This window comes from Babylonia areolata, chromosome 25 (genome assembly GCF_041734735.1).
Source record: "Babylonia areolata isolate BAREFJ2019XMU chromosome 25, ASM4173473v1, whole genome shotgun sequence".
In the NCBI taxonomy this organism is placed as follows: Eukaryota; Metazoa; Mollusca; class Gastropoda; order Neogastropoda; family Buccinidae; genus Babylonia; species Babylonia areolata.
The window spans coordinates 8,787,848-8,812,696 of NC_134900.1; the positions used below are offsets into that span (position 1 = coordinate 8,787,848).

At 42.1% G+C, this 24,849-nt stretch overlaps 1 protein-coding gene across 2 annotated transcripts in view; it reads left to right on the forward strand.

Annotated features, from left to right (window-relative positions):
- The window catches only part of LOC143299458 (phospholipid-transporting ATPase ABCA3-like), a 98,514-nt gene that overhangs the window by 61,068 nt on the left and 12,597 nt on the right, over nucleotides 1-24,849 (forward strand). For both annotated transcript variants that reach the window (XM_076612674.1, XM_076612673.1), the window contains 5 exons: nucleotides 2,863-3,019; nucleotides 6,556-6,795; nucleotides 12,486-12,680; nucleotides 19,732-20,024; nucleotides 21,462-21,649. In XM_076612674.1, the coding sequence (XP_076468789.1) occupies nucleotides 2,863-3,019; nucleotides 6,556-6,795; nucleotides 12,486-12,680; nucleotides 19,732-20,024; nucleotides 21,462-21,649 (1,073 nt within the window). The remainder of the gene's footprint in view (nucleotides 1-2,862; nucleotides 3,020-6,555; nucleotides 6,796-12,485; nucleotides 12,681-19,731; nucleotides 20,025-21,461; nucleotides 21,650-24,849) is intronic.

Sequence of the window (24,849 nt, forward strand, 5' to 3'; positions counted from 1 at the left end):
AATCAACCTGGTATGGAATGGAGATCAGCACAGAGAAGACGAAACTCTTGAAAGACCAAATCAACACCAGGATCAATGTCAACAGTCATTAGCTGGAAACAGTGAAACAGTTTAAGTATCTAGCTGCCATCATCAGTGAAGAAGGGTCCAAGACCGAAATACTGACAAGAGCTGCGCAGACTTAAACAGCACTGGCAAGGCTGATGTCCATATGAAGACAAGAACATCAGTTTCAGAACAAAGCTGAAGTTCCTGCATGCACTGGTTCTCTCTGTTTTCTTGGATGTATGCGAGTCCTGGACTCTTACAGCAGAGCTTCAGAGAAGGATCCAAGCTGTGGAAATGAGATGCTTCAGGAGACTCCTTTGCATCTCCGTAATCAATGAAGAAATAAGAAAAACCATCAGTACGAAGAACTGACCACAGTGAAAAAAAGAAGGAAAATAAGGTGGTATGGCCTTGTAACAAGATCCAGTGTGCTCTCCAAGATCATCTTTCAGGGAACAATACAGGGGAAAAGGAAATGAGGCAGACAGGGAAAGAAGTGGGCAGACAGCATCACTGAGTGGACAGAGAGGAGCTTTGCTGAAACTCAGGCCCTATCCCACGACCGCCAGAAATGGGAAAAGTTGGTGATGCTTTCTGATTGAGCAGTGCAGCGCCCCCACAGTCTGATAAGGTTTCAGGACCAGAGACAGAGACAGTGACACACACACACACACACACACACACACACACACACACACACACACACACACAGTGTCACATGACAATCTTAAAAGAAAAAAAAAGAGAGAAAAAGGAACAGTAAATCAGGCCTCAGACTTCACACCAGGAAAAACACCAGGGCACACCAGATAAAAGTTAACACTTTATTCACTCACCCCCTCACACACTCACAAACAAAAACAAAACAGTTGTTCCTATTCTCTAATTCCCTTCCACACCCAACTTCCCTCTATCTACCACCTTCCCTTACCCATGAATCCAATGTTGACAATAATTAGTCATTAGCTGATCAGAACACCAAAATGAACTTCATACTCCACACTCTCACAATCTCACATACACAGGTACAAAACGCACAGTCAGCCCCATGTTCACTCCCCAGGCATTCCACAAAACTCCCCTGTCCATGTCACACACAGCACAGATCGATGCTGTCATCCTTGTAGAACCTGGTGACTCCAGTCCACGGAAAGAGGGGGTGGGGGTGGGAACGGTCGTCTTGACGCCCAAATGCCACCATGAGAACGACCCCCGTCGGTTCCGGCGCTAACTCCGCCCTCCTCCACCTTTCACTTCAGGCAGATGAGAGAGGCTGGCAACTCTGGCACCAACCTCCGGCACCGCGCGGACACTGGGGACCTGACATGGAAGGGGCAACAGGGCTGAAGGGAAAATAGCAGCTGAAACACCCTTGCACAAAGTGTGAACATCCCGATGGTCGAATAAGAGAAAGTTTGGGAGGAGGAGAGCTAGAAGGAGAAGAAACACAGAGGCTGACACACATACACACACACAATGGCAAGAACAGGGGGGAAAAACAATACATCTTCCAAAGATGCACACAGACAGAAATACAAAGAACCAGGGTATGAGAAAGAGGGGGTGACAGGCAGGATTGTACAATAAGGAAGGGGACTGCACATCCCTACCCCCACACACCACCGCCTCACCACACCTGAGGGGGACGGGCAGAAAGACAACCCCATGGCCTCTGCCAGAGAAAGAATAATAGAGAAAAACTGTTCATCGACTTGTAACAATATCTACTTCTCTCTGTGGCAAAACATATTCATCAAGAAAAAACAAATCAAAATAAATATTTCCATATCAATGTAGTGGGAGGGAAAAGTAGCACCCCTCTCGCCCAAGATTTAATAGAGAACTGTCAAAGTGTACAAATACGAAATGATACCTGGCAATAACTTAACAGTACAAAATTACACAGAAATCTTAATACATAAGCACACAGCGAAAACGATTACATGTACAAATAGAACAAACATGGCCATACAGAGCTAGCCAAATGCCAGTGAATAAATTTACCTAAACAGCTGGAGCAGTCTGGTAAAAAATTCCAAGAGACTGGTGTTTCTTCTACCCGGCAGGACGAGGACACAGGTAAGCACAGGGCCTGCAGTAACCCTGGCAGAACTTTTGGCTGAATGAACAGCCCATCCCCTCCTCTTCAAATGAATGAAGAGGAACCGGGGAACCACTGGACAGACTGACCAGAAAGCATTCCAGTTCAAAACTCGTCTGTGAGGAGACGGAGCAGAGAGACGCTTGAATCTGAACCATTAACGGTTCACTCAGAAGCATAACCGCTCGAGTGGCATGGACCACATTGCCACATGGACACACTAACTCACACACGCTCACATACTCCTATGTATGGCAACCCTATCGTCTCAAAAGCTGGTACCATGTCGTCTTCCCCAAGAATGGCGAAATAAAAAAAGTAGCATTTTAACTGTCGACCGTGACGTATATATACATGCGGGGGGAACACTTTGAGAGAAAGAGGGATGTTTGGGGGATGGGAAAGTAGGGGGTTATTTGTTGTTGCTTTTTTGTTTGTTTTTAAGGGTGGTGATGGGGGTGGCATGTTTTGGTGTTGGGAAAGGATTGTGTGTTTGTGCACATGTGTATGTATGTGTCTGAGGTTTATTTTTTGGTATTTTGATTTTCCTGTGTCACTTTTTTTTTTTTTGAGGTTACTTATTCTTCTCTTCTTCAACATGTTTATTTCATTTTATTTTTCTTGTTGCATGTTTATAATTATATACTTCATTTTCTTATTCACCATACTATTTTTTTGTTGACTGTTGTTTTACCTTCCTGTTGTTTTTCCAGGTGGATGCCTACACGGACAAAGATAACCTGGGTCTGGTGCTGCTGATCCTGGTCATGTTTGGAATTGCCGTCCTTCCTTTCATCTACATCCTCCAGTTCCGATACAGCAGCCCTGCAACTGGTTTTGTCAACCTTGTCATCCTTGAAATCATCACTGGTCAGTAATCTGCATATGATTATAACAATAATAATGATAAGAAGAAGAAGAGAAAAAATGGGTATTTATAATGCGCTCTACCTCCTTGGCACAGGGTCCCAGAGTGCTAAGAATGAACGTCAGTATGGTGGTATCAGTATCAGTATCAGTAGCTCAAGGAGGCGTCACTGCGTTCGGACAAAACCATATACGCTACACCACATCTGCCAAGCAGATGCCTGACCAGCAGCGTAACCCAACGCGCTTAGTCAGGCCTTGAGAAAAAACAAAACAAAACAAAAAAAAAAAAAAACAACCAAAAAAAACCGGGGGAATAAATAATAGATAAGCTTGCATAAATAAATAAATAAATAATAATTATAATATAGAAAAAGGTAGTAGTAATAATATTAGAAATACTAATAAAATGATAATAATAAAACATAAATAAATAAATAAATAAGACAACAGTGGTGATAAATAAGCGGATAAATGTAAAACATAAAGACACACATTCACACATACACCCACACATGCATAACAGAAATGCACCAAACATGCAGTTTCACAGATATGAAAGCACAGTCAAATACATATAAACGTACATGAGCTCCAACACACACACACACACACACACACACACATATTACCTTGCACCTCCTCTACCCCCCTCCTCCACACACTCATTTCTAGTCTACGTATCGTGGCTTCCACGGCACACACACACACACACACACACACACACACACACAAACACACACTCACAGAGATGAACACTTACTTGTACAAGCACATATGAAAGCACAGTCAAATACATATAAACGTACATGAGCTCCAACACACACACACACACACACACACACACACACACACACACACACACATTACCTTGCACCTCCTCTACCCCCTCCTCCACATACTCATTTCTAGTCTACATATCGCAGCTTCCATGGCACACACACACACACACACACACACAAACACACACTCACAGAGATGAACACTTACTTGTACAAGCACACACACATAACGCCCATATCTCCCACCCCCAACCCCACACACGTACATACAAAGATATATATATATATATATATATATATATATATATATATATATATATATATATATATATATATACGTTCCAATATCCTGTTGCTCCCACAGTGTAGGCATGCATACACTCACATACCTCATCCTCTACCCCACCTCCCCCCGCACTCCCACCTCCCCTCACACACACACACACACACACACACACGTACACATATCTCTCCTGACACTTGTGTACACTTTCACTCTCGCGCATTCACAAACGCACTCAAAAGCACAGACCCACACAGACCCACACATACACACACATACACACACACACAGGCTGCCACTGACTGGCCGCAAGAGGGATGGGAAAAGATCTCTGATGCCAAGAACGTGGCGTCTAGTGTGTTGCTCAGTCTATTGTATTTGGAAAGGCCCACAGAGACTCTGTTCCGTTTTGAAGAAATTTGCGCAATGTTGGTTTGGAAATTATGCCGATATTTGTTTGATTTGCAAAGCATTGTGCTCTACCTTTCATGTTAGACTTGCGGCCGCTCCCTCTCTCTGCTTCTATTTCTTTGAGGCGATCGATGGTGTGATGGCCTTGTACCTGTTCTTTTTGGTATTCTTTGACTTTTCTGAGGATTTCCGATTTTCCTAGATGTAGGCCGCTCGTTGGTGTTGCGTTACCAGCAAGTCTGTCAGCTCGCTCATTTCCCTTAACACCTGCATGTCCCGGGCAGTATGACCATGTGAGTTTTTTAATCTGAAAGTTGCGCATTGCCTTATGCCACTCTGGGCTTCCCATTCTGTTTTCAATTTTCTGTATGAGGTTCACTGAGTCGGTTAGAATCATGGCATGTTGGTTTCCGGGCGTATGGATGGACGATAGCCACTGGAGGGCATGTGTCACAGCTTCAACTTCCATTTTTAGGCTGGAGGTTGTGACTTTGTAGGCAGCATTCTCTTCCCAAATTGTTTTTCCATTTTGTTTCGCAGTGAATCCCCAACCAGACTGGTCTTTGGTGACTGAGCCATCTGTGTATATGATGATGTCTTCTTCTTTACTGTTTTCTTCTATAAGTAGCTTCACTTCCGCATCAGTTTTGCCCTCTGGCCATTCCTGACAATGTCTTCCTAGAGTGGGTGAAATGACTGTGTTGAATAGTATGGTGGGAAAATGGTGACAAAAAACAAAGGGACTATAATCAGGACTTGCAAACAGGATAAATGGAATGTGTCTGTGACAAAGCACACACACACAGATGCACGCACACATGCGCCTGCACGCAGACACACACACACACGCACACACACACACACACACACATACACACACACACACACACACACACACACACCACATCACACCACACCACACCACATGCCAACACACAGACGTCCATCACCCCTCCTCGCCCCCCCAAAAAAAGGATCATGACTGCTGACATGGTAGGGGTAAAAATGATCATTCACGTAAAAGCTCACTCGTGTACTGTATACTAGTGAATGTGTGAGTCGCAGCCCATGAACAAAGAAGAAGAGACGTCCATCAGAACAGGTTAATTTGAATTGAGATTTTGATTCAGTGTGATGAATTTGTGGGAGAAGTTTATTCAAGGGGATGTGACTTCAGTGGTGTTCAGTGGTGCCTGCTTTGATTTAACTTACTTAGGACACCACCTGCCTACTCGGCGGGCAAGTTCAATATCGCTTTCTCAGTTATTGGTATTCTCATTCGGGGCATTTAGCTTGCAGTCTTTAGCCTATTGTCTAAGTTGTTCGCTGGTGTTTCAGAGGGGACTGAGCATGTTTTCAGTGTTTTGAGCATTTTGTGTATGAAGTATGGTGTCGACAATATACTCAGCTGTTATATAGCTGGTCCATAGAAACTGCAGTGTAGCTGCACTGATGATATCCTCTACATTGTTCACGAGTGTTTTCAAGGGGACTAAGTGTGTTTTGGATGATGTTTTGAGAGTTTAACGCATGAAGTATGGCATCCACAATGCACCTAGCTGTTGCAAAGCTGAGCCACAATGAAGCTGCACATTGAAGATGGTGAATGATGTTGGGGTGAGTGAAGTTGTACGGATCCTTGAAGACGGTGTTTGGCTGTGGGGAAGGTGGTTGAATGGTTGAGATGCTTGTCTGCCAGTACAATGTCTGTGAGGGTGTGGGTTCACTTTCTTCAACTTTCTCCCTAGATTAACTGGAAAATCAAACTGAGCATCGAATCATTTGGATGAGATGTTAAACTGATTTCCCGTGTGCAGCATGCACTTGGCGCATTGAAATAGAACACATGGCAACACGTGTTGTCTTCTGGCAAAATTCTGTAGAAGAAATCCACTCTGATGGGTACACAAATATGTACGCATGCAATCAAGGCCTGACTAGTGCATTGGGTCATGCTGCTGTCTGGCATCTGCCTATATAGCATATGTAGTGTAGCACATGTAAGTTTGTCCAAATGTGGTAGAACCTCCTTGAGAAAGTGAAAGTGAAACTGGACTGTGCAGGTCTGTTCCCTATGATAGCGATGAACATCCTGAGGGACCCATCCATTGGCCTGAAGGACTTTGTTGAGACACTGGACTTGGTGTTCATGGCACTGTTCCCCCACTACTCCGTGGGGATAGGATTCGGCAATATGTACATCAACCATGAGAACAGAAAGTACTGCATTAATGGACCCATAAAACCCCCGAACACCTGCCAGGCTTCCAAGTTGAAGAAAAAAACCAACTCTTGCTGCAAAGGTGAGTGCTGGTGTTGGTGTGGCAAGCGCTGCCATCTTTTTTATTCTCATACTCACCTGTCCCATGTGAATAGGACTAGCTTTGTCGGGACAGAATATTAACTTTCTCAACAACAAAACCAACTCATGCTGTCAAAGTGAGCACTGGTGTCGGGGCGTGGAAATCATGGCCATCTTTGTTTTTGTCATCATGCTCACATGTTGAGACTGAATAGGGTTGAGCTTTGTTACAAAAGGTGAACGTTGGAGTTAAGGCCCACACATGTCGAAGGGGAAAAATAGGTCACTCTTCAATGATTATCACACTGTTTATCTTACTGTAGAAGGTGTTTACAGTGTTTGTCTTACTGTAGACATTGTCACAGTGTATGTCTTACTGTAGACATTGTCACTCAGCCCCACTGTAGATGTTGTTTGTCTCATTGTAAACATCACTCTGACTTATTGTAGACATTGTCACATTGTCTTTCTGTATACATTGTTACAGTGTTTGTCTTACTGTAGACATTGTCACAGTGTATGTCTTACTGTAGACATTGTCACAGTGTATGTCTTACTGTAGACGTTGTCACTCAGCCCCACTGTAGATGTTGTTTGTCTCATTGTAGACATCACTCTGACTTATTGTAGACATTGTCATATTGTATTACTGTGTTTTCACACTGTCTGTTTACTGTAGACATTGTCACACTGTCTTACTGTAGACATTGTTACACTGTTTGTCTTACTGTATAGTCACACTGTCTGTCTTACTGTAGACATTGTTACACTGTCTGTCTTACTGTATAGTCACACTGTCTGTCTTACTGTAGACATTGTTACACTGTTTGTCTTACTGTATAGTCACACTGTCTGTCTTACTGTAGACATTGTTACACTGTTTGTCTTACTGTATAGTCACACTGTCTGTCTTACTGTAGACATTGTTACACTGTTTGTCTCACTGTATTGTCACACTGTTTTACTGTAGACATTGTTACACTGTTTGTCTTACTGTATAGTCACACTGTCTGTCTTACTGTAGACATTGTTACACTGTTTGTCTCACTGTATTGTCACACTGTCTTACTGTAGACATTGTTACACTGTTTGTCTCACTGTATTGTCACACTGTCTTACTGTAGACATTGTTACACTGTTTGTCTTACTGTATTGTCACACTGTCTTACTGTAGACATTGTCACACTGTCTTACTGTAGACATTGTTACACTGTTTGTCTCACTGTATTGTCACACTGTCTTACTGTAGACATTGTTACACTGTTTGTCTTACTGTATAGTCACACTGTCTGTCTTACTGTAGACATTGTTACACTGTCTGTCTTACTGTATTGTCACACTGTCTTAATGTAGACATTGTCACACTGTCTGTCTTACTGTATTGTCACACTGTCTCAATGTAGACATTGTCACACTGTCAGTCTTACTGTAGACATTGTCACTCTGTTTGTCTTGCTGTAGACATTGTCACACTGTCTGTCGTACTGTAGACATTGTCACACTGTATGTCTTACTGTAGACATTGTCACACTGTGTGTCTTACTGTATTGTCACATTGTCTGTCTTAATGTAGACATTGTCACACTGTCAGTCTTACTGTAGACATTGTCACTCTGTTTGTCTTGCTGTAGACATTGTCACACTGTCTGTCGTACTGTAGACATTGTCACACTGTATGTCTTACTGTAGACATTGTCACACTGTATGTCTTACTGTATTGTCACATTGTCTGTCTTAATGTAGACATTGTCACACTGTCAGTCTTACTGTAGACATTGTCACTCTGTTTGTCTTGCTGTAGACATTGTCACACTGTCTGTCGTACTGTAGACATTGTCACACTGTATGTCTTACTGTAGACATTGTCACACTGTATGTCTTACTGTATTGTCACATTGTCTGTCTTAATGTAGACATTGTCATACTGTTTGTCTTACTGTAGACATTGTCACACTGTCTGTCTTACTGTAGACATTGTCACACTGTCTTACTGTATAGTCACACTGTCTGTCTTACTGTAGACATTGTCAGACTGTTTGTCTTACTGTAGACATTGTCACACTGTAGACATTGTCACACTGTCTGTCTTACTGATTGTCACACTGTCTGTCTTACTGTAGACATTGTCATACTGTCTGTCTTACTGTAGACATTGGCACACTGTTTGTCTTACTAATTGTCACACTATTTGTCTTACTGTAGACATTGTCACATTGTTTGTCTTACTGTAGACATTGTCACACTGTCTGTCTTACTCTAGACATTGTTGTCTGACTATAAATGTTACACTGTCTTAATGTAGACATGGTCACACTGTATGTTTTACTGTAGACATTGTTGTCTGACTGTAGATGTTACACTATCTTACTGTAGACCTTGTCACACTGTTTGTCTTACTATATTGTCACATTGTCTTACTGTAGACATTGTCACACTGTTTGTCTTACTGTAGACATTGTCGCATGCACTGTTTGTCTTTCTGTAGACATTGTCACACTGTCTGTCTTACTGTAGACATTGTCACACTGTTTGTCTTACTGTAGACATTGTCACACACACTGTTTGTCTTACTGTAGACTTTGCCACACTGTCTGTCTTACTGTAGACATTGTTACACTGTGCCTCTTACTGTAGACATTGTCACACTGTACGTCTTACTGTAGACATTGTCTGACTGTAGATGTTACACTGACTGTAGACGCTGTCACAGTTTGTCTTTCTGTAGATGTTACACTCTCTTACTGTGGACGTTCAATCAATCAATCAATCAATCAAAAACACTTTATTAATCCACATGGAAATTAAGTTGTGCAATCACAGGCTCATTGTAAACACTGGCATAAAATCATGCGCAACATAAGAAGAGATTAAAACTAGTCAAATAAGAATTCCCAATAGCTGACGATATACTACCCCCCCACCCCACCCCCCACCCCCACCCCACACACACACACATACTCATGTTAAGACAATAGGGTATTGCACAACAATATTAACAAATGAAAACATCCAACAAAAAAAGGGTATAAGATTACTAAAAATGACATGCGCGCACGCACGCACACACACCCACACACACACACACACACATGCACACACACACACACACACACACACGCACACGTTAAGACCATAAGGTATTGTACAACAATACATAAATAAAAACATCAAGGGAATAAATCGTATATATAAGTAAAATGCACGCGCGCGCGCGCGCACACACACACACACACACACACACACACACACACACACACACACACACTCATTCACACACACACTTACACACACACACAAACAACGTATACATGCACATAACATATGTCACACCAATAAGATTAGAACATTAACATTAAGATACATGAAATCCAAGTAAAATAAGAAAATATTTAAAAATCACTTCCGATCACACACACACAGAAATGCTTGCTTGCCCGTGCTCACCCGCTCAGTCCCACATGCACGCATAATGTCTGCTCCCATACACTCTGCTGGTGAAGTTCAGGTGTCGCTGTGGCGAGTGGGCTTGGGGGGTGGGAGGGTTCACTTAGTGTATTGGATGTTTTGATTGTGTGCGCGAATGGCTGTAGGAATAAATGAATTAATGTATCGAGATGTTCTTGCGCGTGGAGCTCTAAACCTGTCACTTATGTCTGACCTTCTGCTATTAATGTCATCATGTAGTGGGTGACTTTGTCATGTTGGAAAAGGTCATTAGGAAAGCGGGTGGGGTGGTGGGTATAAGACAAGACACCTTTAGTGACATGCACAATAGAAAACTGACTGACAGACTAATAACAATTTTGACCGACGTAAGACATCCACTACATGATGACATTAATAGCAGAAGGTCAGACATAAGTGGTAGGTTTAGAGCTCCACGTTATCACAGTTTGTCTTACTGTACTGTCTTACTTTGGACGTTGTCACAGTTTGTCTTACTGTAGATGTTACACTGTCTTACTGTGGACATTGTCACAGTTTGTCTTACTGTAGATGTTACACTGTCTTACTGTGGACATTGTCACAGTTTGTCTTACTGTAGATGTTACACTGTCTTACTGTGGACATTGTCACAGTTTGTCTTACTGTGGATGTTACACTGTCTTACTGTGGACTTTGTCACAGTTTGTCTTACTGTGGATGTTACACTGTCTTACTGTGGACTTTGTCACAGTTTGTCTGACTGTAGATGTTACACTGTCTTACTGTAGATGTTGTCACAGTTTGTCTTAATGTAGATGTCACACTATCTTACTGTGGATATTTTCACAGTTTGTCTTACTGTAGATGTTACACTGTCTTACTGTGGACGTTGTCACAGTTTGTCTTACTGTGGATGTTACACTGTCTTACTGTGGACGTTGTCACAGTTTGTCTGACTGTAGATGTTACACTGTCTTACTGTGGATGTTGTCACAGTTTGTCTTACTGTAGATGTTACACTGTCTTACTGTGGACATTGTCACAGTTTGTCTTACTGTAGATGTTACACTGTCTTACTGTAGATGTTGTCACAGTTTGTCTTACTGTAGATGTTACACTGTCTTACTGTGGATGTTGTCACAGTTTGTCTTACTGTAGATGTTACACTGTCTTACTGTAGATGTTGTCACAGTTTGTCTGACTGTAGATGTTACATTGTCTTAATGTAGACCTTGTCACAGTTTCTGTGACTGTAGATTTTACACTGTCTTACTGTGGATGTTGTCACAGGTTCTCTGACTGTAGATGTTACACTGTCTTACTTTAGGCATTGTGGATTTTGTCTTACTGTAGATGTTACACTGTCTTACTGTGGATGTTGTCACAGGTTCTCTGACTGTAGATGTTACACTGTCTTACTTTAGGCATTGTGGATTTTGTCACAGTTTGTCTTTTTGTGGATGTTACACTGTCTTACTGTAGACATTGTCACATTTTGTCTTACTGTAGATGTTACACTGTCTTACTGTGGACGTTGTCACAATTTGTCTTACTGTGGATGTTTTGCTGTCGTACTGTGGATGTTGTCACAGTTTGTCTTACTGTGGATGTTACACTGTCTTACTGTGGACATTATCACAGTTTGTCTTACTGTAGATGTTACACTGTCTTACTGTAGATATTGTCACAGTTTGTCTTACTGTGGATGTTATACTGTCTTACTGTAGATGTTGTCACAGTTTGTCTTACTGTAGATGTTACACTGTCTTACTGTGGATGTTGTCACAGTTTGTCTTACTGTAGATGTTACACTGTCTTCCTGTAGATGTTGTCAGTTTGTCTTACCGTAGATGTTACACTGTCTTACTGTAGATGTTGCCACAGTTTGTCTTACTGTAGATTTTACACTGTCTTACTATAGATGTTGCCACAGTTTGTCTTACTGTAGATGTTACACTGTCTTACTGTAGACGTCACAGTTTGTCTTACTATGGATGTTGTTATACTGTTTACTACAGGCATTGTCAAACTGTTATACTGTAGATGTCACTCAGTCGTACTGTAGACTGTACTACACAGGCATGTGTTCCCTATTCAGATGTAACCACTCATCCTTTAAATCACTCACTATGTAACATGTAGTAGCTTTTATCACATTTTACCTTACATTCTTGTTCTTGTTGGCAAGGTGAGTTCACTACCTCCCTCTTTTTCTGTTTGTTTAAACTTCCAACTCCCAGCTAGTTTGCTTTCATTTGATGGCAGGCATTTGTGGGAAATTTTGCACACCCTTTGAGGATGACTACCTGTCGTGGGAGTACCCAGGCATTGGGCGCAACATAGTGTTCATGGGCTTGCAGTGTGCAGTCTTCTTCCTGCTGACACTGGCCATCGACTATCACCTGCCCCAGAAGCTGGTCTACCTGTGCCATTGGATGGCCTGCCAGTGCCGGAATGCAGGTGAGATAAAGGGGGGCTGATGGGTTTACGTGATGTAACTGGGTAAGAGAAAAGCAAAATGTTTTTTGGTGTGTGTGTGTCTGTTTTATTAACCTCTTGACTGCTTTGTTGAGGTACGGCGTACGTCATGAAATGTCGCTCACCAATGCTGTATTGATGTGCGCCGTATGTCATGTAACATTGTTCTATGTTTTGAGTCCCGCATTACAGAAAATACAGTCTGCTAACCATTAAATTAGCTCCCCTGAGAGCTCTTTATCTCCTGAGTTCCCTAAGCTAAAATTATTCACCTCATTTGTCATATTTATGGCGAAAGTTTTGCAAATTTGTATGAAGCTCAAGTTGTATTTGCAAAGCCATGGCTGAATGCAGACAAACCCCAAAACTTGCACTAGTACTGGAAGAAATCCTTCACGATGCAAATAGTAGAGATGAAGATTGTGGACTGAATGAGATAGAACTGCATGAAGTTGATGCCGAAGACGCTGATTTTGACATGGAGGGGGGTGAGAGGTGGAGTTGCTTGACGAAACTGAAGACAGACAAGCTCAGCTGATTCAAGATGCAGGTGGGTGTTTATGAGGTTTGTCAGTTTATTATTTGCTTTCTGTTTGTTGTAACAATGAATATAACTGCATTGTGTGTGTTTTGAGTGTGTTAGCTGTGGTAAGTAGCTTTGTCAGTCACTGATTAGTGTGTGTGAGTGAGAGAGAGTCAGTCATGTGAGTATTGTGTGTGACCATCATAGCCCAAGGAGGCCTGGCTTGCTGGCTGGCGCATTGTTGATGACAGCTTGTGTCGCTCGCCTGTGTGTTGTCATATCATATCAATATCAAGGCGTGCAGGCCTGACAAGGCCTTTTGCCCGCTTGAAGCGGGGAAGAAAAAGAGAGTCCCCACATATGTCTGGTGCATTTTTCAACATTGAGTGTGCAATGCTTGAAAAATCAATAAATATGTTGTTATAGTGTGCCAGCAGTGTCACCCCCCACCACCTGCACTCTGTCCCCCTTCCCTCCCCATCCCTTCGTCCCCTCCCCCCCCCTCTCCCTCCTTATCTCCCTTCCCGCGCCATCCAAAGTCCAGTCTTTGAGGTCGCGCCGACACTGCGCCACCCTCCCTCCTTCCACCCTCCCTCACCCCTACTCCCTAGTCGGCCCTCTTTGGTCAGCGACGCAGCGTCACCCGCCCCAGCTATAGGAATACGTGCAGTTACGTGATGTCTGCCACAATCCCCGTGTTCGAAACAGACGAGCACGGCATGTCGGAACATCCCGTGTGGCGGCCTGTCTTTCAAGTCGTTCCCCATCTCCCCTGTCACAAACACAGCTGACGTAGATGGCGGGACTTCGGAAGATAAGCTAGGGAGAATTTATGCTAATGTGAACTTTGATCATGCCGGCTAACATGCCGAGAGTTGTATTGTCCTGTCTCCCCAATCTCTTTGTGATGTAAATAGGTGAACTTGTCATCATAGAATGTGTATAGACAAGTGGGTTGAATTGTAGCGAATCAGATCAGTCTGTTGAGTTGGACGAATTGGGATCAAGTAGTGAATCTGTCAGTCATTCATGTAGTGTCATTAGGACAAGCAAAGATTGGTTATTTCAGTTCAGCTAGTTGGGGGAGTGAGTGTTGTAGCTTGCATTAGTATACACAGTATGTTGGGGGAAGGGATAAAACCAGTCAGCACAGCCAGTTCTTAGCTGTCTCCCAGAAGAACTGACTGACACAGGGTGACTGACTGATCAGTGATGTGAGGAACAAGGAAATCCTTGTTGGGCTGTGTGCTGCTTATAGGTGCTGCTTTACTTTAGGTGTAGGGTGAACTTTTTACTGTGTGCTGTATTGTAAAGTAAACACTATAAAAACCACTCCATGTGGCCCTGCTATTGATGTGAGGAGAGAGTGAGTGAGTGCATCATTAGTTGATCCTATCTCCCCCCCCTGTCTATTCCCCTCTCTTTTCTATTAGAATCGAACCACACACTCTTAAACACCAGTTTTTACAACGTAAATGAGTTTTGTATTTAAAATTTTGTAAATGAATATCAAGATAATGTGCAATCTGGAAGTTTTTACTGAAACTTTTAATAGTTTGTAGGAATGGCCTCTTGTAGCACTGTTCTCATTCAGTGTAAACAAGGAGTTTATAGTTCTGCTGTCATATAATCCATGAGTCATTTTATACATCTCTATTAAATCACCACGCAGTCTTATATATTCTAAACTAGGTAACTGAAGTGCTTGCAACCTATTTTCCTAGTCCATATCAGCAAAACCAATGATTCTTTTAGTAAATCTTCGTTGAACATTTTCAATACTGTCTATATGTTTCACTAAGCCCGTATTCCAAACAACATTCCCATATTCTAAGACTGGCCTGACTAATGACTTAAATAATGGCACCATAATGTCTTTACTTTTACACTGTATATTCCCAACTAACATTCCAGTTAATCTATTGGCTTTTTTAATGGTTTCATTAACATGAACATCAGAAGAGAGACCAGAGTCAACAATGACTCCAAGATCTCTCTCCGATGAAGTCTCCTGCAGGTCCGTACCATCCATATAATACTTATAATGTGGATTATTTCTGCGTATGTCTAAAACTTTACGTTTATTGCTATTAAATTTAACTTGCCATTTATCAGTCCAGTGTACTAAATTATCAATACTAACTTGTAACTTCAATCTGCCAACATCAGAATCTGCTTCCTCATAGATCTTTGTATCATCTACAAAGATTTTCACACATCAGGCATTTTCACATCAGGCATGTCATTTATATAATATACAAAGAGTGTGGGCCCCAAGACACTGCCTTGAGGAACACCACTACTCACCTTAACAGGACACGATGACTCAGTCCCTACTGATACGTACTGTGTTCTCTCATATAAGAGGTCTTTTATCCATTCCAACAATTTACCACAAATACCGTACCCTTGCAATTTAACAATTAATCTATTATGTGGAACTTTATCCAATGCCTTCGCTCCCAAGTGTGCATTGGTTGTTGTTTTTTTGTGTGTGTGTGTGTGTGGTGGGGGGGGGGAGTGTTGATAAAACTGAAATCCGAGAATGATATACAGAATTGTATGCCTAAATTACTTTGTAAATGCAGCACTTGTAGAAGTGTGTGTGTGTGTGTTGTCATTTTGTTTTATAGGAAAAAAGAGAGAATGAGGGGTGTGTGGCATACCATGAACAAGTTTCAGTGTGTGTGTGTGTTGGGGATTTGGTGTGGGGGTGTAGGTGTGTCTGTGTGTGTGTTTATATTTCAGCTTCTGAAAACAATCAGAAATAAAATGGTACCATTTCATAACCTTTTTATATGTAAAGAAAAAAGAACAACAGAAAAAAACCCAAACCTCCAAAAAAACTTAGTCTTTTATGTGTGATGGAGTGGTAAGGTGGTGTTAGAGAAGGTGAAGACAGGTAGAAAGTGTTAGCAGAAGGAGCTGCAGCCAGGCAAGGTAGACTCGGGAAGGCAGTGCGCTGCTTTTCTTCTTTTATTTTCTCATTCTTCCAGGCCAGAAGAGTTCTCTATTTCTATTTGTCTGGCACTCGCTCACTCCTTATATTCTGTTCCGCTAAACCGCAAAGCCAGCGCCGCGAAGCGACTCACAAAACCGGCCCTCTGCGAGCCTTAAGGGGCCAAGCTTGTGTTTGACCAAATTAAGAGGCTTCTGAGTTTCGGCTCGGGGAACTAACTAACATAGACATATTATATATCGCACAAAACTACAAGAGACGAGCATTTTCTTAAGCTAAACCATTTTCTACAAAAATAATGTAGTTAAAAACTATACACAAAAAGAGTCACTGAATGAACGAGCTTTTAACGAGTTCATGTATCATTTCTGTACATTACAACAATTAATACATCGCGATATTAATATAATTGTAACAGTTAAGTAACTGAAAATCCTGAATTTCCAACTATATAAAAATCATGTATAGAATCTGCTTCTGGAGTAAAGATTTTTGATGTCAAAATTCAAGAGAAAACTCAGCGGACAGCTCCCGTGTCGGCACCGCTTGGTGGTGTTTTTGGCACTTGTGATCAACAATGAAATACTTCATTTAAACCAACAACAACACAACTATACATGTATGATACGAATCAGATTGATAACAGAAATGCAAACATCTGCAAGACACGCTATGAAAATGTCTAGGTTTTGTAAAAACGTATTTTGCTCAAATCGGCACTGACGAATTCCAATGGCTTGAAGAAGAGATAGTTTTGTGGGGCTGAAATGCTGTCAGACATTTCGTACTATCGCATCGCTATAACTTAGGTGTACATGGAAAGCAGTACACAAGAAGAAAGCTTAATCATTTACATTTTAACGCACAATCTAAATTCCATGGCAACTATATCGATTTATAGAAAACGAAGGTATTTTGCATGTTTCAACTGAGTGGATTTCGAAGATCGCGCCAAAATTCATTCACTTAAATATTAGTTTAAAAGAGTTATAGGCTACCTGGCCAAATGATATTACAGTTGAGAGGTATGATCTTTCTGAAGTCCAATAACATAAAAACTATAATCTCATCTACAAGGAAGTGTTTATGATTTAACAAATTGATGAAAAATCATACGGTTCCCTGTAAAGGGAGATAACTTGTGACCGATTTACCGCGCCAGACTTCCTTAGTAACCTTCGGCGAGTCACAAAAGTCGTCTGATAAGCTGGCCCAACGAAGATTGTAGCCAGCCCGGCTACATATGCAGTGTGTTTCAGGTATGCAGCATGGTGATGATCATGATGTTTATCCTGGACCATCTGGAGCTGACAACTTGCCACAAACCTGCAGCTGAAGACCAGCAGCAGCAAGACCAAAGGGCAGTAAACAAGCCTCCAGCAATTCTGGATCAAACAAAAACATGGGTGCCACTGTTTGTCACAGCCTTGACAGTGTGTGTGGTTGATCACAACAGTCACAAGAAAGACTGGTTGATAACCTGGTTGATGTTGTAGCACCTACATAATGGAATGACAGTCCCATTTTTTTTTTATTGCATTTTATGGAATTTTTATGTTAGATTGACTCATTATTTGAACATGTGAGTTTTGAAAACAAAATCTTGGTTCATTTTCCTTTCATTTGATATAACTTTTATGCACTTATCTTCAGTACTTTTTTAAATATAAGCAAATTAAAATCAATGGAGTGTTTTTCTTGTTTTTCTGAAAAATTTCTCAGCATAGGCTATCGCAAAACATACTAGCAGTGAATGGGTTAAGTATCTACTGTTCAGAGTAAGTAAAATGAGCAATAATGCATAATCATGAAAAACGTGCAATAATCCATATTCACGACTCAAAGAAATCTCCTGCACACATATACTCTCGCACTCTCTCTTACACACACACGTACGCGCATTCACACTCTGTCACACACATACACGCACGCACAAACAGATGCACACACACACACACACACACACACACACACACACACACACACTTCCACTCTCTCATGTACACACATGCACACACACACACACACATGTATGTAGCCGGGTTGGCTACAATCTTCGTTGGGCCAGCTGAGCAGACAACTTTTGTGACTTGCCGAAGGTTACTAAGGAAGTTGTAAATCGGTCACAAGTTATCTCCCTTTACAGGGAACCGTATGATGATTTTCATCAATTTGTTAAATTATAAACACTTCCTTATAGATGAGATTATAGTTTTATGTTATGGGACTTCAGAACGATCATACTTCTCAAATGTAATGATATCATTTGGCCAGAAAGCCTATAACTTTTTTAAACTAATATTTATGTGAATGAGTTTTGGCGCGATCATCGAAATCCACTCAGTTGAAGCTTACAAAATACCTTCGTTTTCTATAAATCGATATAGCTGCCGTGGAATTTAAATCGTGCATTAAAATGTAAATGATTAAGCTTCTTCTCGTGTACTGCTTTCCATGTACACCTAAGTTATAGGCATGCGATGGTACAAAATGTCTGACGGCATTTTGGCGCCACAAAACTATCTCTTCTTCAAGCCATTGGAATTAATCAGTGCTGATTTGAGCAAAATACGTTTTTACAATACCTAGACATTTTTATAGCGTGTCTTGCAGATGTTTGCATTTCTGTTATCAATCTGATTTGTATCATACATGTATAGCAGTGTTGTTGTTGGTTTAAACGAAGTATTTCATTGTCGATCACAAGTGCCAAAAACACCGCCAAGCGGTGCCGACACGGGAGCTGTCCGCTGAGTTTTCTCTTGAATTTTTACATAAAAAATCTTTACTCCAGAAGCAGATTCTATAGATGATTTTTATATAGTTGGAAATTCAGGGTGTTCAGTTACTTAATTGTTGCAATTATATTACATATCGCGACGTATTAATTGTTGTAATGTACAGAAATGATACATGAACTCGTTAAAAGCTCGTTCATTCAGTGACTCTTTTTGTGTATAGTTTTTAACTACATTATTTTTGTAGAAAATGGTTTAGCTTAAGAAAATGCTCGTCTCTTGTAGTTTTGTGTGATATATAATATGTCTATGTTAGTTCCCCGAGCCGAAAGTCAGAAGCCGCTAAATTTGGTCAAACAAACACAAGCTTGGCCCCTTAAGGCTCGCAGAGGGCAGGTTTCGTGTGTCACTTCGCGGCGCTGGCTTTGCGGTTCGGCGGAACAGAATATAAGGAGTGAGCGAGTGCCAGACAAATACAGAACTCTCTTGGCCTGGAAGAATGAAAGAATAAAAGAAGAAAACCAGTGCACTGCCTTCCTGAGTCTACCTTGCCTGGCTGCAGCTTCTTCTGCTAACACTTTCTACCTGTCTTCACCTTCTCTAACACCACCTTACCACTCCGTCACATGTACTCTCTCATGTGCACACACACACGAGTGCTCACACAGACCCCCCCACACACACAATGTCAGTAAAACAGCATGGATAATGGGGCAAAGTAAAAACAAACCCTTCAAAATGGTGATCAGTATAGAACTCCAATGGAAACAGGCTCAGGGAGTCTATCCATTCACATTTTGTACTTGATTCCAGATGAGGACAGTGCATCGTCAGAAGACAGAGACGTGGCATTGGAGAAACAGAGGGTGGACAGTGGTGGAGCGGATGGGGACACCCTGGTGTTGAACCGGCTGTACAAACAGTACGGCACGTTCGTGGCCGTTAACCACATCTCGGTTGGCATTCCAGAGCAGGAATGCTTTGGTCTGCTGGGGCAGAACGGTGCCGGCAAAACCACCATCTTCAAGATGCTGACCGGTGATGTCATGGTGACTGACGGCGACGCCTCTGTCTGGCAGCACAGCGTCAAGTCCGACATTAGAGCGGTTTGTGATGGTGTTGAGTGTTTGAGTCACTGATTTTATTATTAATATCATTATTACTGTTACTATTATTATCATAGTTGATACGTATACAATGCCCGGTCAGAGACAAAACTCTAAGCGCTTTAAAAACACAGTCATTTGCATAACAGGCTGCTTACCAAGGTAGAGCCAACAGCTGCCTGTAGGCACTGATCATCTGCTGCCTGTGTCATTCAGTTAGGCCTGTCACATGTAAGCACACACATATCACAGATATGTATATATATTTGAGTGAATGTTTCTCCTGGTAAGAATTTTGCCAGGGACAGATCTCTTGTTCCCATGTGTTCTTTTACGTGTGGTAAGTGGATGCTGCACATGGGACCTCAGTTTATCATCTCTTCCATATGACTAGTGTCGAGACCATAACTCAAGACCTCGTGGAGTGGGGAGAAAATTCTGGAAAGCATGGATTGGATCCGCACCCTCAGATTGTCTCACTTCTTAGGTGGGCTCTGTGTTCTGTTGACACATAGACTTTGTGGTGATTGTTTCTTTTATTTCTATCTTTTTAGCAGGCAGGAGACTACCTGTATTTACATCTGTTTGTGGTGTTTACACTCATGGGTTGGAACTTGAATTTGGTTTTGAACCTTGAGTTCATGAAGCCATGTCAGTTCAACATGGAACCGCCAGTGCAGGCTGTGACAGGTGAACAGGAATGAAACACACATGTGCATGCTCTCACATAAACACACATACAGGTATTTAAACACACACACACACATACACACACACACACACACACACACACACACACATATATATACTCACACATATTAGGGAAACACCCCCATATAAGGAGCATTAGTTGCAATATCACATTCCAAGATAAATAGCATTTATTTAAACACACAAACACAGACACCACACACACACACACACACACACGTGCACACACACATGAACTCACATATACATGCTCACACACATTAGATAAACTTAGATAAACACCCCCACACAAGGAGCATTAGTTGCAGTATCACATTCCAAGATAAATAACATTTCTTCATCCATTGATGAAATAGATTATCTATTTACTGATTTTTAGAATTTCATAGTTATGTGTGTGTTATTCCAGTTATCAGTTTGCTTATTCTTCTGTGATGTATTGTTTTTAAATACATTATTATTATTATTATTTGTAGTAGTAGTATTAGCACCCAACACAGACAGTCAGAAGCCCTCTTGGCTGAGAGAGTGGGCATGTAACTTGGGCAAGTCACCTTCCACACTAATCATATTCTAGCCCAGATAGCCAGTACAGCAGTTGCCTCCTCTGCTTTTCTGATGGCCCTAGTCGGACACGACTGACTATCATACATCATTTTTACCTGAGGACCAGCTGGTGTTGGAAGTAGTCCTGGAAGCAGACTCGACAGGTGCAGAGTGTTGCAGGTACAAGCCAACATGGGGTACTGCCCGCAGTTTGACGGTTTGATCGACCAGATGACAGGCAGGGAGACGCTGGTCATGTACGCACGCATGAGGGGCATTCCCTCCTCTGACATCGATATCATCGTCGACAACCTCATCAACCTGCTTATGCTGGAGACCCATGCCGACAAAATGACCATGCACTACAGGTTGGTCTTCCCTACTCTGTTTGTGTGGTCATTTTTTTCAAAGCAGACATGGTATAGTGTATATGAATCAATCCACATGTTTTGACACCTCCTTGAAACTGGAAATGAAACTGCGTGTGTCCAGTGGTCTGTTTACCTCTCACCATTACTCCCAAATCAGTAGGTTTCTTTCTTTTTTTTTCTCCTTTTTGTTTTATACACGTTCACTATTTTTGTTTCTCTTGTTTGTATTTTCCAGTTTCAGTATGTGATTTACACCACTTCCCCTCTCCCGTCCCCACCTCCCAGAACATGATATGAAACTCAGTAAGGTGTTATTGTTTTCTTTAATTTGTATGTCATTCAGAAGTATCTGTCTTCTTTGTGCTAAGTGCGTGTGTGTGTGTGTGTGTGTGTGTGTGTGTGTGTGTGTGAATGTTTGTGAGTGTGTGTTTATGCACATGCACATATATGTGTGTGTGTTGACATGTGTGCACATGAAATTGAATGGGTGAAAGGGGGATGTCATGAGTACCATAAAGCTTGTTCTTTTCCAATTCTTCTTTTGAGTGTTCACCTTCATTTTTTGTGTGTGCATTCCTGTTGGGAGGAGGCACCATAGCAGAATGGGTGAGGCGTTTGACTTGGGATTCAGTGTTCAGCAGTGAGACGTTTTAACATGCTGTAGTGTGTCTCTCCAGTGTTTAGCAGTGAGACCCCTTTAACATGCTGTGGTGTCTCTTCATTGTTCAGCAGTGAGACCCCTTCAACCTGCTGTAGTGTGTTTCCATTGTTCAGCAGTGAGACCCCTTCAACCTGCTGTAGTGTGTCTCCATTGTTCAGCAGTGAGACCCCTTTAACATGCTGTAGTGTGTCTCCAGTGTTCAGCAGTGAGACCCCTTTAACATGCTGTAGTGTGTCTCTAGTGTTCAACAGTTAGACTCCTTTTACATGCTGTAGTGCCTCTTCATTGTTCAGTGGTGAGACCCCTTTAACATGCTGCAGTGTGTCTCTAGTGTTCAGCAGTTAGACTCCTTTTACATGCTGTAGTGCCTCTTCATTGTTCAGCAGTGAGACCCCTTTAACCTTCGCCGGACGGTGTGGGTCCATGTGGACCCAGAAGGGTCTTTAAATGCCGATATCTCGTATATTTATAGATGTTTTTCAACGAAATTTTAGATATGCTCCAAACACACAAATCCCCTCCTTGTCCTAAAATTTCGAAAATATGGGTCAAAATTTCAAAAAGTAATTAAAGGTGACATTTTAACTAGTCACTGATGACGGTGTGGGTCCGTGTGGACCCATGGCTCGCAAAGAGGGAAAACTGTGTTTACCCCTCCGCAGACGGCCTGGGTCCGTGTGGACCCATGGCTCGCAAAGAAAGAAAACTGTGTTTACCCTTCCGCAAACGGTGTGGGTCCATGTGGACCCATGGCTCGCAAAGAAGGAAAATTGTAACCCTTGGCTACAGAGGGCGACAATGGGGAGGTCTGTAGAACCCCTCTTTGCATGCTGGAGAGAGAAACTGAAACCGATACTGGCACTTCTGAAAGTAACAAGTTCTGATGAAGCGGCGGGTTTTTCCCACGTTCTCTCCTTGCTACAAGTATCTCTCATGGAGGCTGGACAGTCACGCTGATACCGTCATGGACAGACCCAACATCTTTGAAGCACTTGTCACCTGCGCTGACGTAGAGGAAGATCGTAATTTTGGTGAGTATATCAACATTTTGAGTTAGAATTTAAACCACTTGACTATTTATTAGGGGAAATATAGTTGATGGGTCGGGGGTTTGGGGAGTGCAGAAATGGCTTGTATCTGTGGTTTGTATCTGTCTCTGTCTCAGTTCAAGTTGCATCTCAAAGCTAGCCAAAACTAATCAATAACGTAAAAAGGCTTGAAGAATACAATCACAGAGGTGTACTCACTCTGTCTGTTTTGGTACTCTAGTGTTATGGGTTAATTGTTTACAAGTGCTTACATGAGTCTGCATTTTTGTTGCTTGTCATTTTTAGTTGCGAATGCTTACAATGTTGCCCGGGTTTTTTCGATGACATGGTGTGTGTGTGTGTGTGTGTAAAACATAACTGCAAATTTATGGAATCATATCTGACTATATTGTACCTATTTCTTCTTTTTTTGGTTACCCCAGATGAGCAAAGAACACGGATTGCCAGTTCCCAAGACCACGAACAAGAAAGTGGCGATGACGAGACCAGTGACGAAGAATTTCTTCCACCTGAGCCTGATGCGGAGTCCCTTAGTGACGATGAACCAGATTTCGAAAAAGATGAAGAAGAAGTCTTTTCTCAGTCAGGTGAGGAGCAAGAAGTGCCACCAGATTCCAACACATATACAGCAAAGGACGGAACAAGATGGAGCAAAGTTCCAGTGACCGGAAAAAGAAAGACGCCGTCTAAGAACATTTTCAAGTGTCCCCCTAGTCAGGTCCCTGGAACCCAAAACAATGGCCTGACAGTCGTAGGGACAGTCAGATCCAACAAAAGGTTTCTACCCTACCCTTTCAAAAGCAACAGAAACCTCCCACTTCACGGCAGCGAGTTTGCTTACAATAAGACTGTCACCCTTGTTAATTACCAGGGGAAGAGAAGGAAGAACACCGTTCTCCTCAGCTCAATGCATGACGAAGGGATGGTGAAGCCAGGGGCCCCCAAGCAGAAGCCTGAGATTGTTCTTTTTTTAAAATGAGACAAAGGGGGCTGTAGACTCTCTGGATAAGCTTGCCCATGCTTATACCTCAAAAAGAATTTCCAAACGCTGGTCATTTGTCATGTTTGCCAACATCATCGATCTTGCTACAGTGGCTGCACGCTGTGTCTGGTCAATCAAGTTTGAAGATGATTCTCTTGCAAAGAAAGATGCACGGAGTGGATTCATCCAATGCATCAGTAAAAGCCTGATGTTGCCACACATGAAGCGCCGTCTCATGCACACAAACATGCACCGGGGCACTCTTGATCTGATGAAACGTTCAATCAAGAGGATTGAGCTTGAGTCAGAAGGGCACAAAATGCCAAGAGCAAAAACGGTCAGGCAAGACAAGTCTGAGACAGTAAGATCAGGTGAAACTGCCAGCACATTGCACAAGAGGCAAGCCAGTTCTGATCCTGGAACATCAAGTGAAGCTGCCCCCACACAGCGCAAGAAAGCACGCTGCTTTTTCTGCTCATGGAAGGCTGATCGAAAAGTGAGACAG